This window comes from Citrus clementina, unplaced genomic scaffold, assembly GCF_000493195.1.
Source record: "Citrus clementina cultivar Clemenules unplaced genomic scaffold, Citrus_clementina_v1.0 scaffold_3, whole genome shotgun sequence".
In the NCBI taxonomy this organism is placed as follows: Eukaryota; Viridiplantae; Streptophyta; class Magnoliopsida; order Sapindales; family Rutaceae; genus Citrus; species Citrus x clementina.
Window position 1 is genome coordinate 44,359,246 of NW_006262339.1, and position 17,496 is coordinate 44,376,741.

Consider the following 17,496-nt stretch of genomic DNA (forward strand, 5'->3'; position numbering starts at 1 on the left):
ATTAAATAAATGAAATAAGAGACTTATAAATGAAATGTAAAACAAGTAAATATTATAACAATTATTAAAAAAATAAAAACTTGCAAATGTAAAATAAAAATTCATTATAATGATTATTATATATATTTACTGTTTTTATTTCTAAATTAAATAATAATAATTTTGGGTGTATCTAATACATGTGATGATATGTGTTAAATTTTATTAAGGATACAACGTATTCTCAAAATCAAAATTTGATTTTTTTTTTATATTTTTCAAAATTATTTGTAAGATAAGTGATTTAGCATATTTCTAAACCTCCTCGACAGCAACCCCAAATGATTTTTTAGTATAAGTAAGAATTAAAGTTTGAAATTGCATGAAATATGTACAAAATTAAAATTTGGATCCAATTTTATTAATATTTCATATATATCTAGTAATATAAGAATGTCTTTTTATTTTGTTTTGCCTTGATCCACATAAAAGAAAAGTAGTCATGCTTAATTAACTTATAAAGTAAACAAATATTATGATAGAAAATTAAAAAAAAAAGTTTATAAATGTCCTAAAATGAATATAGAATTTATGATTAAGCCAATTTAACAAAATTTATTCCCAATTGTTTTCAATGCAATTTTTTTTTTTTGTTCTTGATTGATGAATTTTTTTTATCGATAAATAAATTTTTTTCTTTGCTTAAATGAATTAAATAAATAAAATATCTTTTAAAATTAAACTTTAATGTTGATTTACAAGTTTTATGTTATTTTTACAAGTATTTATCTTTGCATATTTAGAACACTAATTTACTTATTTTATTTTTATTTACTAATTTTATGTACAATTTACAAAATTTATATTCATCACGACATTCATACTATAATTTTAATCACGGCATCATAGAATTTTCCATGATTAAATTCTAAGAACGTTAGATAATTGTAAAATCAAGTTCCAAATTATAGGCATGATGTGTAATAAATCTAGCTGATTATTTGGTTCAGTCGGTTATACCATATGGTGGGAAGTTTGTATCAGAAATCTATAATGTCCAACTAATTGTGGCCATAATCTGGCAATAGCCACAATTTACTTGGGCTGTAGCGGTCCATGGGCTTTCTCAAACCCGTGCGCAAAAACTGACCCGGGAAACCCTGAACTAGAGAAGTTTCAAAACACGCAAAACCCTAATTGAAACTCTTATGCTGAACGAAGCAAATCCGAAAATGGAGGAGAAGCAAATCGAAGAGAAAGAAACTAATAGAAACGTTGAGGTAGCTCCGGCCTTAATTGCGGTTCACCCGAACCAGAATTCCGTTGCCGTAGCCATTGGGTCAGACCTCCGAGTCTATGATCTCCTGTAAGCAATATTTGTGTTTTTTCTGCTTCAATCGAAAACTAATCAGTCTTCGTGTTTTAATTTAAGCTTTCTAGTGAAATTATTGCTTAAAGTAACTATTTTAGTTTCCACAGTTAAGCCAATAGTTGCAATTAGGCTGAAGTGTTTCTGCATGTCTACAAATTTAAAATTTTGTATACAACAACTTAATACAATGTTAGTAGCTTATTTTCACTGTTAAACGGTGTTTGATAAACCACCAAAACGAGTAAAAGCTGCTTTTAGATTCAATTTTCAAATAATTTTTTTTTTCCCTAAATGCTTGCTTGACAGTGGAGATTGTGCTGTTTCTTTGCCGGATGACTCTTCCCCGCCTTTTCATAAGGATTCTATTAGAGCTATCCGCTACGGAGCTAATGGGAAGCTATTTGTGTCTGCTGGGGATGACAAAGTTGTGAAGATATGGTCAGCTGAGAGTTGGAAATGTATTAGTGCTGTGTAAGTGATTGGAGCCTCTGAGGATTTCAAGTTCTTATTTTGAGGATTTCTTTTCTTCTGCTAGAATTTCTTTGTGGGAAAATTTCTTCGGACCGGGCTTTCCGTGAATGTTTGAGAAGAGAGTAGGCGCAGTTGTTATAAGCAAGGAGGGTCAGCATGTCTGTTTTGCTGATAAGTTTGGAGTTGTTTGGGTTGTTGACTTGCGTGACATTAATGGGAATCAAGCAGTAGTTGATAAGAAGGCAGCACCACTTCTTGCTCACTATTGTAGCATAATTACGAGCCTGGTGAGTAATTCGTGTTAATGTGATCTTTCCCCTTCTTGTCGCTGTACCTATGGGTGGATTCACTACTAAATAGATAAAATTTCCCTTTAACTTAGTGGTGGAATTTTCTTTAGTTGCATATTTGTGCAAACTTTGATTAAACATCAGCTATAATTTGAAGGACTCTTATGAGTTGGCATTTATCCCCAACTTTGGAGGATGAATGACTACCTTTTTTCTTCATCTATTGGCTGTGAATAAATGGATTCTCAGGATTCCTTTTTTTTTTTTTCCCTTTTCCACCCCATTTCCCTCATAGTATCCTGCATACACGCACATTTATTATACAAACTGTTACATATAAACTGATGCTGCACTATTACATTACCAAGTAGTCCACATTATTTCTTCTTTTCTTTTTTATTGACTTTTATTTTTATTCCACTAGTTTCCTACCACGTTAGTTCATATAAAGTAGTTTTTATAGTGAATTTTTATGTACTGTATTACTCTTCCATCATTTGCTTTTCATAAACTCTGTGGTGTTGTGGTCTCACTTTTTGGGTAGGTTTTTCCCTCATATAGGTGAATCCTTCTTTTATTTTCCACTGTTTTTCTCTCATTCTTCTCCCGAGGAGTGGATTTTGACATAATGTATTCTAAGGTTATGCTGCTTACATCACTTCCACAAGTAAATTGCTCCATCATTATATTTACAGGAGTTTTCTCCAGATGGACAATTTATTATTAGTGCAGATCGAGATTTCAAGATTCGGGTAAACTGCCTCTGCCTGTTTAATTAGATAAATTACTACCTTGGCGTTGTACCTCTTTCACATGATATAACTTTTGTGACAGGTTACTGTGTTTCCCAAGGGACCTTTGGACGGAGCTCATGAAATACAAAGCTTCTGCCTGGGACATACGGAGTGAGTGAGTTATGATCATTTTCTTTTTTGGGTAAAAAGTACTACTTGGAGATAACAATTCTTAGTTGCTGGTCATCTGATAGGCTTATTTCCACTATTTACAGGTTTGTGTCCTGCCTCGACTTTGTCTGCACTGTGGATTACCCTCAGGGTTATCTTGTGTCTGGAAGTGGTGATTCAACAGTGAGTATTTGTAAGCTTGCAATTATGGAGGTTTAATATCATGGGCTCTTTTGCGTTGAGGTGAAAGGGTAAATTTAATAAAATCATCTATATTGCTATCGCAGGTTCGCTTGTGGGATATTATATCTGGATCTCTCCTTGACACTTGTGAAGTTGGTGCAAAGGTATATCACTTGTCCTGAAGTTTGGTTACTGGCGATATCACTGACCTCGCCTGCTTTTTCTAACATATCACTTGTCAAGTTTTGATGGAAAAATTAAACTACATTATTTTCCCTGTTAAACCCACTTTTTATTATCCCAGTAGTAGAATTGAGAAACTATTAATTTTTCCTAATCCTATGATGTTATCAGTCTGTCCCACAAGATCACAAATACTCAAAACTCAGTAGAAGTGAGTCATAAGCAAAGGGAACCATGTTTTTGGCTTTTCCATTAAACCTACCTCTTTACTTGGTTTCACCTTTACTTCCTGAAGGCAGGACATTTAGAGTTTGATGGAAGTGATGAGGGCTATTCTACTGTTACTGATCTGTGCACAATCCCAAACAGTACTCTTGTTGCAGTGGCTATTCAGAGGCAAGTCTAAGCATTTTGTATTAAGACATTTTGCTTCCTTTTAAGAGTTCTATTGGTTTGTGAATTAATAGTTTTTAATTTATTTTTCCTTTTAGCCTGCAAGGAATAGTATTGTTGAACTGCGACATTTCTGCTCAGACTCTTTCTGTTGCCAAGGTAAGGACCCAAACAGTTTGGGAAAAAGATTAGCAAAACTATGTAATCTCCAAAATGATAGAATAACCAGATGCTTCCAAATGAAAACTTTCAATAGTGATTTTTTGTTGGATTTGTTTCATGACCTTAAGATCACCACCGAATGACTCATTATCTCATTTAGCTTAAAAGAGAGACACATTGCTTTCCAATTAGTATAAAATATGGACATTTGCTGGAGCGTACGATTGGTTGAATTCTGAGTCCAGCTTCTGCTCTGAAATATTTATTTTAAGTTGTAGCTTTTGATCAGAGCATTGGAGGTTAAATTGTGTGTATGTGGATCATGAAGTAGAATATAACTTAGGTCATGGATTTTCAATTTCTGTGGTTTTTACAGGTGGTTTCCATCAAGGGAGAAAACTTTGTTCCAACGAACTTGGGGAGCAGCTCTTCTTCTGGCTTATTGTGGATGGTAACTGGTGCCGCTAATTTGCCTCGTTTTGATCATCCCTCTGCATCCCGAGTGAAGGTCATTTCTGGTTTTAAGAAAAGCAGTAGTCCAGAAGCTGTTGAGGCAAATGTGTTAGAAGATGATGACATACCTGGGGGAGTGAAAATGCTTGAGAAGTTACAAGGAAGTGCCTCTGTGGAGGAAAAGGTTTTTGTGACAGTTGCTGAAGCTGTGAAGACAGCAATGTGCAATTTGTTGATAAAAAAGCAGTATTCAGTGGAGAAACGAGAGTTTAGAAAGAGTACCCGAAACGATAAAAAAATCAAACAGTAAAACCTTTTCAAGAAATTACAGCTCATTCCATTATAACTTATTCATAGAGGCATCCCGAGTCGGAGCTGTGGCATGGCTTCCGTTGGAGTTTTGGTAATGCTACCTATCCGTAATCTGAGAAAATGATTGTAACATTTTGTGATAAACCCAAAGAATCAATTATTACAACCGTTCCTAATTTTTTGTCCTGATTTCATGAGCTGGTCCGCACTTGCTAGCATTTCTGATGGCGGTCTTTTCTTTTCTTCTTGTACAATTTTTCCTTTTAAATGTGGCCGGTGGCTCTTTAAGGCGGTACTATTATGATAATGGAAGAAAAATTGGCTGCAATCAAATATGTGCCTCAAGGATCTTAGCATATTACGTTTTTAAGGAGTTCTTCATAAAGTACATGAAAAGTGAGTAATATTGAGATACAAATGAAATGTCATCAATTAATGAACTGGCATGTGTTTTAGTAAGAGTTAACTTTTATACTATCATTAATGAAATGATTTTATAAACTAATGAATGAATGATATGTCAAGTGTTAACAGTATTTAGGATATAAAATTTATACAGAAATTTAATAACCTCTAGGTAGTTGGTTATAAAAAAAAAATTGATCTCGATTTAGGCAAATTATAAATAAAAATAAAATTTCATATTATAATAAGATATATATTTTTTTCTTCAATAATAAGAAAACAAACCGAAAAAAGATAAAGAATTGATAAGGACGGCGATGTGTCCTTATTTTGGGCAGCTGTTAGTATGAAATCTGTGTGGTTGATTCCATTAAACATCCGAATTCTGGTTTAATCATAGACAATCCACTCATGTGTTGTGTCGTCAATTCATTGATCCCCATTTGCATCATATGATGAACCTTCTGCGCTGTATAGTCTAAATGTGTGATCAGGTGTGCCTGTTGAGGTGGCATTCCAATGTGTTCCGATTGCATCTCTGCTGATCTGCGTTCACTCCTATCATATTCAGCATATTAGTAGTAAATTTCATCAGATCAAAAGACGGGTCAGGTTGGGGTGGGCGAAGAGGCAGGGGTAAATTGGTTATTTTGCCTTGGTGATTTTGGTTTGGTTTATAGTTTTAAGCGGTTCGGTTATCTCATTAATTTTGAGCACTAACGTACTGACCAAACATTCGTTCAGCCTAACAATCCGACAGAATTTTACACGGACGAGGTCTACAGTGCAGTAGCCGAATTCTATCTTCATATTACTTTTTTTTATTTTTTATTTTTATTTTATTTTATTACGTAATAGGCCCATCGCATCATTATACAACGTTCTTTATTACTACTTCCTTTTTCAAACAGTGAGATAAATAGTGATAGCCGCCCTCAAATGGAATAAAGACGTATGTGGGTTTCCCTTTCATTTCAGATGTGATAACGATTAATTGTCAAATAAACAAAGAGATTAATGATTACGCAGAGGTTAATTCTAGTCATAATTAACGGTTCCTTCCATTAAACGGGCGGGGGCCAAGCCAAAATTTGATCATACGTGGTGCCCAATTAACGCCATCATAATTATTCTCATTTCATAATCAATCTTACCCTAGTTAATAAGGTTAAAAAGAAAATGACAAGTGCGTTAAGTGCTTTGGTCAATAAATCAATAATTCATTCATTCCACATAAGCGTTCAAATTGAAATTGTAGGCTTCTGACGATTGCCATGGAAACGAAAGAGATTTGATCATCAAGATTTACATTGAGACTGATAGACCCGGTCCCCTAATGGAACCCAATAGAAGGTTGAGACGTTGAGGTAATTAAACGGCAAGTCAAATTGCACCGCCCACGTCTTTTGATGATTGATATAGCCGAGGCCTGAGTGGGACGTGTCTTGTCATCGTCTTCGTGGTACAATTCCACGAGTTCTGTAGATAAGGCTTTAAACCCTATGTGCTGTACTATATGTACCATTAGAGAGAATTGGGTTTATGAAGGCGTGAAGTAATCAATGAGTGACACTGAAAGGTAAAGACTTGTGTAATTGTATTTTATGATTATGCCCGTTGCTCTCTATAACGTTATGGAGCACGTACCTTTTGTTAAAGGTTTTACAGTAGAATATGTACGTGCCATCTTACCAAGCACACTTTTTCCTCTTTTTTTTTTTTTTTTTTTTTTTTTTTGGGTTTCAGAGCAGAGGCATTCTCGCGTTAAGTGGACTAGAATTAGATGACTATCACTTGAGTTCTTATCACATGCAATAAGATCATATATATATATATATATATATATAAGGAGTCCCTATGTTACATTGAATGTACCATACACAATTTATAAAAATCACATAAATTATAGGACCTATATAATTGTGTGGTTCTTATTGATTGTGTATGGTACATTCAATGTAACATACCAAAATCTATATATATACATCATAAATAATCTGTTGAGTATTAGATCCGATTACAATTGCTGAAATCCTAACTCACAACTACTCACATGATCAGTGTATAAACACCACACAATTATTATTCATGTGAATGTGAATGATTGTAAATTATATTATATGGAACTTAAGATTTACCTAATTAATATAATATGAAACAATGATCAAATTTCACCGAGACATGAAATGGACCCCAATCATAATTCGCATGTACAAGACACGATCGGGGACAATAGCTGCTGGCCAGGTTGGAACTAATTTTTCACCTTTTGTCACGTAGCGCACACAAAACGTGGACCCTAGAGATGATAGGGTTAGGGCTGACTCTACACGTTGATTTTGTTTTTAATAATAATAAAAAACAAAAGAAAACAATTGCTGGGCCCCACAAATGAGCAGTGCATTGGATTTACAAGCTTGGTATGCAGTAGAGTGGCATACGTATCTCCATTCAATACATAATATATCTTGCCGTTACTTTCAGTGGGCCAACAACCGCTGCTTTCAGGCCCATAGGCTATAGATCAATCAACGAAACGAAAAGCAGACGCAGGAAAGAATAATTTAAGTATTTTAATATTCAATTCTTTAATTTGAGTCTTACTTAATGTAATATTCATTCATTAAAATAAATTATAAAATTTATTATTAAATAAATGAGTGACATATTGAAACTTAAGTTGAGATATCTCTTATATGATTGTCTAAAGAAAAATCCTACTGATTGATCACTGCTGTGAATGAATATATATATATAGCTCCAATCAAAACGATCGTGCTAATGCTTGACGATGACAAATCATTTGAAGAAAAAAAAAAGAAAAAGAAAACAATATGATAAGATATAAGAGCTCTCTCATAGGTCAATTCCGATTAGAGCAGGTAGAACTTTGGTTAAATGTTATTAGAGCACATTGTTTTCGGTACGTACGTAAATTAAGTTGATGTGGTGGTAGTACACATAAGTTCATTGAATTAGTACAATGAGAAGCAAGCAATGTCGAAATGATTTGAGTAGTCGGGACACCTAACTAGAAGATAATTATTAACTTGGAACTTGGATTAATGGCCTTTTTGATTAATTAATTAATTATGATTTATTTTGCATGGTGGTTACAAACAAAAAGGCTTTGCATAAAAGCCAGAAACAGGAAACTTCAACCAAACAACCGATAAAAGTCAAAAATATTGTTGAAGAGAAGGAAAAGCCATCGCAATCAGCACTTTGAGTTGTAAGGGTTAAAAAACTAAAAGAAAAGAAGCTTCAATCAATCTTTACGCAAAGCTTTGCATTTGCCCTCTCTCCTGAGTCCAGCGACGGTATTTTCAACCATTTCCATAATTGAATGACGTATAAGAAGATTAGGATAACCATTAACTATCATGAAGAGGAGATAATATAAATAAGTAACCAAAAAAAAAAAAAAAAGAAGAAGAAAGAATGGAGACAACTTTAGCGGGGCCCATTCAAATGAATGCTTTCGTAGATAATCACACGTGGCCTTTAAATAAGCTTTAATTGCAAAGACTAACAAAAGCAGCAGCAGCAGCAGCAGCAGCAGCAGTCGGGTCCCCATTCTAAAACGCCATGACCAAATTGGTCCGCACCTGTACATGCTTAACAAATGTTGAAGGCAATAATGACACTCCATTCAGACGTTGATACCTGATAGGCTGATAGGCAAACTCACACACACGCGCGCACACGTACATAGCGAGGTTATTTTTCACATCTAATATTATAACTATTTTCTAATATCCTAAATAAATCTATTTATTTATTTATTTGTTTATGTTTTTCACAAGTATTTCCTCCAAGTGCGTGCGTCCATTTCAGGATTGATAAGTGTGCAGTGCCAGTGACAGTGACAGTGAGTGAGGACAAATTGCAAAAACTACTAGTGAGAAATCAGCAAATACCCAAAAGGCCAAAAAACGACTCTATATTTTACATTTTATATTTTTATAATAAAGAAAAAAATAAAACCAGCTTACTAGTAGTAAATAATAATAATAATAATAATAAAGATGGATTACAAAAAAATAATAATAACAAAACAGGTGATTGGGTGCTGAGGCTGCATTGTATTGAGAGGACAGAAAACCGCTGATTCTCATGCACGCGACTTTCCCTCTCTCTCTCTCTCTCTCTCTCTCTCTCACCATTCTCTTTAAAAAGCCAACCTGACAACGCCAACTTTTCCACTTCTAACCCCAAAAGCTTTAACCCCTTTTAGCCATTTTTCTCGCTCTGTGTCTCTGGAGATAGAGCAACTGACAGACTCTCCAGGTTCATATTTCCAGAACCAGAAACCCATCAATAACATTTATTATTCCGTTTTGCAGCAGGAGAGAAGAGTATTTATCTTTGGAGAGAGATAGATCCAGTAGAGTTTCTTCTTCAGTGAAAGCGGCACAACTGTTTGTTGGTGTTTACAGTTTCATGATGTGAGGGGCATGCATGCTTTTATTATGAATTTATCATGATGGAGAATTGATTGATGATTCTTGTTCTTTGTTCCGAGGAACAACTAAAAGACGATTAAACCCTCAGTTTTTAGTTTTATTCACTTTTTTTTTTTTCTTTCCAAGACAATGGAGGCTACAGAGATTTAGAAGCCATTTCAACTACCCAGAGTCCCTTCCTTTTTTTTTAATTATTTCCTTTTTCTGGGTTTTTCGTAAAACAAAGTGTTATCATTTCAAAGACATTCGAGTTTCAGTTTTTTTTTTTTTAACTCTCCAATTATTACTATTCCGACCAAAGTTTTTGAACCTTTACCTCAACAAATCACGGAGGCCTCTGGGTTGTTTCTGAACTTACCAGCCACGTGAGTTATTCTTGATCAGTTCAATTTTGTTAATTTATCCATTGCATCACTAATTCATGATCTTCAAGTTTATATTTTGACATCTATTAATTGATCTTTCTTGGGTTATAATTGTAGACAGTAATATGCTGAGGAATAAATAGATCATCAAACGCAATGACTACAAAGCAAATATTGATGGCTGATCACCACAGCTCTCAATCATCACACAGTCAAAATTACCAAAGGCCACCAGTTCCATCCTTCTTTGGTTCTCCAAGATTCAAAGCTTTCACAAAGGCTATTGGTGAAACTCATGAGGTGGCGGCAGCAGCAGCAGCGACGATAAGTCCAACTTCAATCCTTGACGGTAGTAAACAATTTTCTCCTTTCTGTAGTAGCCCCTTTTGGGATCATGACACAATGTTGAACCCACCAAAATCCCCAAGGCTTTTTCCGGAAAACAAACATCAAGGCATTGGTCTAGCTCTTATTGATCTATTAACTGATAATCATCATAAAACCATTAATGAAGATGATAATTCCTCCTCTTCGAAGCCCAACAACAACAACAACAACAAAGTTTTGTTTGCAACTAAGCTTAGAGTACAAATTCCTTCTCTGTTGCCAGCTGCTCCCTCTCTTCATCTTTCTCCATCTGGGTCAGCTAATTCTGCCACCCAAATTACAAAGGATCCTCCTGCCAAGGTTATTAATTGCACAGAGTGTCTGTCTCCGACTGAAATGGAGCTTTCCGAGGAATATACATGTGTGATAGCTCATGGGCCAAATCCCAAAACTACCCGTATTTTTGATAACTGCATTATAGAGAGCTACTGTTCTGTATCAGATTCAGGTATTAATGAGTCCCACTCTACCCCTGAGAATTTCCTCAGCTTTTGCTACACTTGCAAGAGGAATCTTGAACAGACAAATGACATTTACATTTACAGGTTTGCTTCGTGTTCCCCCCTTCTCATATTTTAATTTCATTACATTGTTTTGGTAATTTTTAATGATAAATATTTATTACTCCTTAAAAGAGACTAAATGTTGTCAACGCAGAGGTGAGAAAGCTTTTTGCAGTCAAGAATGCCGCTACCAAGAGATGCTCCGAGACGATGAAGTGGAGAATTAATCCTTCAATGAATGCTTAAAGGAATTGTTCAGTGCTGCCTGTGATTAAGAGCTACCAACAATTTTCCGACGATCATGATTGATTCTAGAGACGAAAAATGATTGCTGGATAGATTTTATTTGGTTTTTAATTTTTAATTTTTTTAAAAATCTTTTTCCTCACTCCTGCAGATAAAGATAAACAAGAGGATGAGCTGATGACGTAGGGTTTGATTTATGATTGTGTCTGGGTGTTGGTTTTTACCCATAGATTTTGTCTTCCCGCAGATGATAAATGAACATGGATATGAAATGTATTATTATTGAAAACTTTGCCTTATCTTTCGCTCTATTTATTTATTTATTTATTTAATTTCACATCAATTATAGAGGGGGACCAACTATTTTACTCGCCCATGAAGATTTATATACAATTTTTTTTCCCTTTTCTCACCCGTATCTTATCATGTCTACCCATGCTGGTTTGATTAAGGATAATATTTTGAAGTAAATTTCAAATTATCACGATTATTATTAAATTATTTTTATTTTTAAAATATTAAATTATTATTATTTTTTTAAGATAAGAAAAAAATGGAGTGGACTGATAAAATTTTTTTTATCTTTTTTTAATAAAAATAGGAAAAATTAAAATTTTAAAAAATTAAGTGGTAATGTGGGAATAATTAACTTACATGGGATAATATGAAATTAACCTAATATTTTATTATGGAAGTTGATATGCACCCAAGAAAAGGAAGTAAAAAAAAAAGATTTTTTTTCAATTTTTATATGAATATAAATCTGAATAAAAGAAGTATTCACGGCGCATCATAAATAGGACCAACAATAAAATTAAATAGTAGTTTAATAATAGATGATATCTCGCAAATGTTAATTTGACCGGCCCGGCAATTGTGGTATATTAACGATGAGGCAGTTATAAGATTTACATATATATTTAATTTTCTTTATAACAAAATCAAATTAATTTTTAATGATCGAAAAATTCATCTTATAGATCCGTTACATCCGTAAGTGTGCCTAATATCAAATTTCGTAAGACTAAGTGTCTGTTTGGTATGACTTATTTAAGAGCCATAAGTGCTTATTTAATCGTATAATCACTTTTTAAAATTTTTTATGGTGTTTGGTTATTTTTTTAATAGAATTTTTTTAACTTAAATAAGTTAATTTACCTCTACTAGTAAAAACCCAAAATTTGAACTTTTGAGAGTAGAGGCTATAGAACTTTTCTAAAAATATATAATATAAAAAATATCATACAGTTTAATGGTTCAAAAGTATTTTTTTTATTGACTACCCAACACCCAATGACTTTTTGTCCAAAAATTTTATTAGTATAAGCTCTACTGCTATAAACTCTATTGTTATAAGCTCTATTTAATAAGCTGTACCAAACGGAGCCTAAGTGAATGATGCCAATCAAAATTGACGCACAGTTTCATTGGCTGGTAGATCCACATTTTCACATGATACACGACTCTCATCATCATCAATTCAGACCTTTCGATTCACCATAACCACAACTGATAATGTATGTCTAAGGTATATCTTAACTCATAAACTAACGACTGGTCAAGATATTTAGGGATATCCATGTTTGATCAATCTAGCTAGTTACATACAGATCACACATGTTTTTAGATCAGCTCCTCCGATCAATGATAAACAAACGCCCTATTTGCATACTTCAGGAACAGAAATGATTTTTTTTTTTCCCACAAAGTACAAGAACTTATTGAATCTATCATTTGGGCTCAAAATAAATTAAAAGTTGCTCCTGCTACTCAGCCTACAGAATCAAGCATTCAATTAGTTACATGCCGTCCAATAAATGATGAGACACACCGAAAAAATGTGTAATTAATCTCTTATTTTGTAAAACTAAAGAATGCCTTCCCATCATATTGACTGATTGGATTATTTTCACCACAACCGTGTCAATCAATACCATTTTCTATACCATTTCATTTATACAACCCATAGGTATAAAACTTACAGAGCCAACAAACTATAATACCCAGTAAAATGTTCACAAAATATATCACTGTATCAATATTGCCAAATCAACACCATATTACAAATTGATGTCGCATCAAAAGAAGGCTAAAAGAGAAAACACAACAGAGCAATTGAAAGTCACAAACTGCCATTCCGAACTTATTCCATATTTTCAGTGTTTATACAAAGGAAATGTTGGGACAACTTCCACATGCCACACCAAGAAATTCATTCAATTTCCTAAGATGGGGGAATGAGCTAATCATACTCAGATTGACTCGTCAACACCACAACATTAAATAAAGCATCAAACATATTAAAACACACTATGAAATGCACCCTATCACAACATAACGTGACAATCAATTACAGTAAAAACTCAATTCAACACTACATTAAGGGACTCCTAGTAGAAAAACAGGACGACAGAGATAACATGCAGCATTAAGATAACCAACCAACACAATGCACAAACAGCTTATGGTTCCTTACAATGCCATAGGAACGGCATATGATTCCTTACAAGGACACAAAACAGTATATGGTTCCTTACAAGACTGACTGACTGACTGACAAGAATACATCTGCTACTACATGTCCCATTTCTGAGAAAGCCTCTGGAACACCTGCCAGAATGGTACTCTGGAAAAAAAAAAAGTTTAAACAAACACATCAATTACATTAATTAGCACTTCAAGAGACAATAATTGTCTATTATAGCAATAAAAGTAAGGATTGGAAAATCATTACCTTGTGGATGGCCTGGCAACTGTCAAAATCCTCCAAGCATTTTTTTGTATTTTGATGACCAAAAAATGAGCAGTGTTTCCACTCGAAAGACAGTGAAACTAATAGTGATTACAACAGGGTAAAGCAACATGGATCGAACTTAACTTAATGAGCAGAAATGGCAAATCACTACTTTCATTCCCCTTCCCACTTTTCTCTCTCAAAAAACGTGAAAAGATGGTGAAGGTGAAAACACAAGGATATAGAGAGGAGTCAGATTCTAACAAAAAGAGATAACAGTAAGAAATGGTAAATGTATAGGGTGGAGAAGATGCCTCATTTTGGGCATCCGATTCAGGAAATCTTGGACCAAGAAAAAGAGTTACAAGATAAGGATCATCTAAGCCCATAACTGAGGCAGCAGTTACCTAGGGAATGAAGAGACTAGTCAAAGTCAGATTATCATATAGAAAGGCTATGGCAAAAAGAATAAACAGAAACCTATGGAACTTGGGAGTAGTCTAATCAAGATTCTGCCATATATACAGATTTATAAGACACTGCAGGCCTAAGTTTCACAGAACAATTCTATTCTACAAGGAGATCATGTTGAGAACTAAATATTTAAAAACCAAAAACTAACTCAGATGTAATTTCCTTCATGTCCAGTAGCTTCAAAAGTAGTAACCACTCCATCTCATGCCAAATAAGATTGTAGGCATATGTTCACCTCAAAAAACATATCCCCAAATGCAGTTACTTCCCTTCTGCTTCCCATACAATCCAACTTCCATCCATGTCACCACGACACATAAACCTCAGAAAATTCCACATAATTCCAAATGGAAAATCCAGAGTATGTTGAACCACCAAAGCCACAACAGTCCTAGCTGTAACACCACTCAATTTTCACCCACCCACCAGAGGAATGACAATCACTAGCAACACCACTCATTTTGACCCACCTGCAAGAGTAAAGACACTCGCTTGCACCACCACTCATCATTGACATGCTAGAGCCATGACAGTCACTTGCACCACCACTGCAGTATTCAACCCAACACAGATTCAAGATACAAACTCAAACCAACTGCTGAAGAAACAACTCAACACCAACGACTCCATTTTTTATTTCTTCTACATATATACAATCTAGAACTAACCAACTTCAAAAAAGTAAACCTATTTACAGGAGCATCCAGAACTCCTCCTACTTCATTCATCTGCAATGTCAAGATTAAGAATGCGACGCAAAGTCTTGGTCGCAGAGTCAGCACTGAGAAAAATATCTCGAGTAAAGTTACCATGCTTCCTAGTTGGTGATGCCGGTGCAGACTTGGCAATCGGGTGGGGAATTTCAATATCAGACGCATCATTAGTGACAGGCAAATCAAGTGACACAGTGCGTTTAGGCCTCATAAAGAATTTGGGAATCGGCAAAGAACTCGGCGGTGGCGAGTTGGAATAAGCAGGCCCGGCCCACAGCTCAGAGTAAGAAAAAGTTTCAAATTCACTAGAGATTTTTTCATTAAAAGATCTCTCATAGTTTCGAGATTTGAAGTTAATGCCAATTGGGTTGCTCTTGACACCAGTTTTTGACTTGGTTGTGCCATCAAAACATTGAGAGTTATGGCTAACACTTGGTGATGGTGTTTTCGGTGATGAAGGAAAGGAAACATAAGACGATCGTTTGGTTACAGGAACTGAAGAAGTTTTGATTGGGGTTGGGAGTATACCTGCTCCCGATTCAAAAGCCCTACAGTTAAGATCTCTGAAATTTTCCGATGGTGATGCCCCAAATCGACCCGACCCGTTTGATTTGACTCGACCGTAATATTGGTTCTTGTGTTGAGCTACGGCAACGAGAGTCTCCATCACTATGTGAAACAACCCGCCGATTCTATGAAATAATATTAACAACACAGTATAGATCCCCCGCTAAAGGTCACAACTTTGAGCCTGGAATTGTACGGAAAGCACTGTAACTACTTGATGATGCTCTTCTCAATAACAGATCTAATACGAACATCGATTCAATTCAAATCCCCACTGTTAGTTTACCAGATCTTCCTACAAGGCACAGAAGCATAAATCAAAACAAGCAAAAAGACTTTTCTATTAAAAGACAACAAATCATTCAAAACATTGGGAAAAAAACTAAAACAAAAACGTAACTACTAAATCTAGATAATATGAAAGTTTAATCATCATTTTCTCGGGACACTGAGTGGGAAAATACCTGGAACTGAGAGAGAGTTCGGAGTGAAGTGGTGGTGGTGAAGGTCTACGTGAACAAAACTTTTAGATCTGAATTCTCTGAAGGTAAGTGAGACTTCGTTGTTCTGTGAGCTTCTAATTTTCTTTTTCTTTTTATTTCTTCTTTTTTTGGAGTTTTAAATTTTCATGGAAACAGAGAAGAGGAATCCACGGATCTGAAATGACCAGTGCACAAATCACACTATCATCTAAATATCGTGCAGGTGCTGCGTGCATCTTGACACTGTGGATACAAAAATGGGCCTGGTCTTGGGCATGATTTACGAAAATGGCATTTTCATTTGTTGTAATTCTCTGACTGCGTTGCCCTTGGAGAAATTAAATTGTTGAATATTTGCCATCTTTTTAGCAGGTAAAAATTAATCTTACATAATCAGGTTTATATAAATAAAAAAAATTAGTTAAATAAAATACCCCTCCATATCTTTAATAATTCTCTTTCCGCTCTATTTTTTATATAACATAATTTTTTTATTAGAATAAAGATTAATTTTTTATATTTCATAAATAATTAATTTTCTTTTTAAGTCTCCATAAGTTACGCTTATATAATTTATGAGGAGATTGTCAATTTTTCAGATATTAAAATTTTAATATATACAACTTACATCTCCTACTTTCATAATAATCAATAATTCTCATTGCAATATAATTTTATAATATTATCCTTATTTTAAATCACTTTTACTCATATTTATTATAAATTAAATAAATCATATGAATGAAAATTCAAATGAAAAAATGGAAGTATTAAAAACAAGAGGTATTTATTTTGATTTGAATAAAAAACTAATAATAAGATATTTTTCTTGTATTTTTTGTTATTTTATATATTTGTTATAAGAAAATAGTTATAAAATAACAAAAAATATAAGAAAAATATTTTATTATTAGTTTTTTATTCGCATCAAAACATATTTTTTTTATTTTTAATATTTAAATTATTTATTTTAAATTTTAAATTTTTTTATTTTAATTTTCGTTCACATAGTTTATTTAATTTATAATAAATATAAATAAAAGTATATCTAAAAATAAAAATAAAATTATAAAATTATACTGCAAAGAGAGTTATTAGCTGTTATGAAATAATAGCAAAATAAGTGGTGTATATTGAGTTCAATAAGAAAAAAATTAACAATCCCCTTAATTTCAAAAAGAAATATATATATTCTAACTTAGTGACAACCTAATAATTAAGAAAAAGGCTGGGGGCAGTTTCGTAATCTCAAGAGCCAGAAATGTCGGGCCCATAAAGTCATGCAACAGGTACCTATGCATCTGGACGAGAGTAGGGGTAAAAGCTTTGTTGGAGGGCGGTGAGCAATTCTGTTCTTGCAAGTTACAGGTGTCCATTTATGGGAACCTAAATCTGCCCACCCTTTTACATCCAACGGTTGAGAGGATAAAGGTGACAGGTCTGGGCAGAGA

At 34.0% G+C, this 17,496-nt stretch overlaps 3 protein-coding genes across 5 annotated transcripts; 2 read left to right on the forward strand and 1 right to left on the reverse strand.

The window, feature by feature from the left end:
- Window positions 1-1,087: 1,087 nt before the first annotated feature.
- LOC18047177 (tRNA (guanine-N(7)-)-methyltransferase non-catalytic subunit wdr4) lies at window positions 1,088-4,892 on the forward strand. Its single transcript, XM_024189531.1, is given in 10 exon segments — window positions 1,088-1,345; window positions 1,658-1,822; window positions 1,887-2,109; window positions 2,808-2,864; window positions 2,947-3,017; window positions 3,122-3,200; window positions 3,305-3,364; window positions 3,679-3,779; window positions 3,875-3,935; window positions 4,315-4,892. Coding segments are annotated over 10 exon segments (1,362 nt in total). The 5' UTR covers window positions 1,088-1,187; the 3' UTR covers window positions 4,702-4,892.
- A 4,315-nt stretch (window positions 4,893-9,207) lies between these two features.
- LOC18047178 (protein MARD1) lies at window positions 9,208-11,367 on the forward strand. 3 transcript variants are annotated; one of them, XM_006443977.2, is made up of 3 exons: window positions 9,208-9,939; window positions 10,057-10,871; window positions 10,984-11,367. In XM_006443977.2, the coding sequence occupies exons 2-3, from the start codon at window positions 10,096-10,098 to the stop codon at window positions 11,054-11,056; spliced, it is 849 nt and encodes a 282-aa protein (XP_006444040.1). In that variant the 5' UTR covers window positions 9,208-9,939; window positions 10,057-10,095; the 3' UTR covers window positions 11,057-11,367. The 3 variants fall into 3 exon arrangements, with proteins under 3 accessions (XP_006444040.1, XP_024045050.1, XP_024045051.1); XM_024189282.1 differs by having other exon boundaries at window positions 10,061-10,871; XM_024189283.1 differs by having other exon boundaries at window positions 9,208-9,556.
- A 1,821-nt stretch (window positions 11,368-13,188) lies between these two features.
- Window positions 13,189-16,237, reverse strand: LOC18047179. The gene is made up of 3 exons (XM_006443978.2): window positions 16,028-16,237; window positions 13,810-15,858; window positions 13,189-13,701 (listed from the first exon to the last, which is right to left on the reverse strand). Exon 2 carries the CDS (start codon window positions 15,661-15,663, stop codon window positions 15,004-15,006), a length of 660 nt encoding a protein of 219 aa, XP_006444041.1. The 5' UTR covers window positions 15,664-15,858; window positions 16,028-16,237; the 3' UTR covers window positions 13,189-13,701; window positions 13,810-15,003.
- Window positions 16,238-17,496: the final 1,259 nt, after the last annotated feature.

What these genes read in the sequence shown, in the direction of transcription:
- LOC18047178 (XM_006443977.2), top strand. Translation starts at nt 10,096, where the DNA reads ATGACTACAAAGCAAATATTGATGGCTGATCACCACAGCTCTCAATCA. An exon ending in AATGACATTTACATTTACAG is followed by an intron (nt 10,872 to 10,983) that starts GTTTGCTTCGTG and finishes TTGTCAACGCAG; the next exon opens with AGGTGAGAAAGCTTTTTGCA.
- LOC18047179 (XM_006443978.2), bottom strand. Translation starts at nt 15,663, where the DNA reads ATGGAGACTCTCGTTGCCGTAGCTCAACACAAGAACCAATATTACGGT.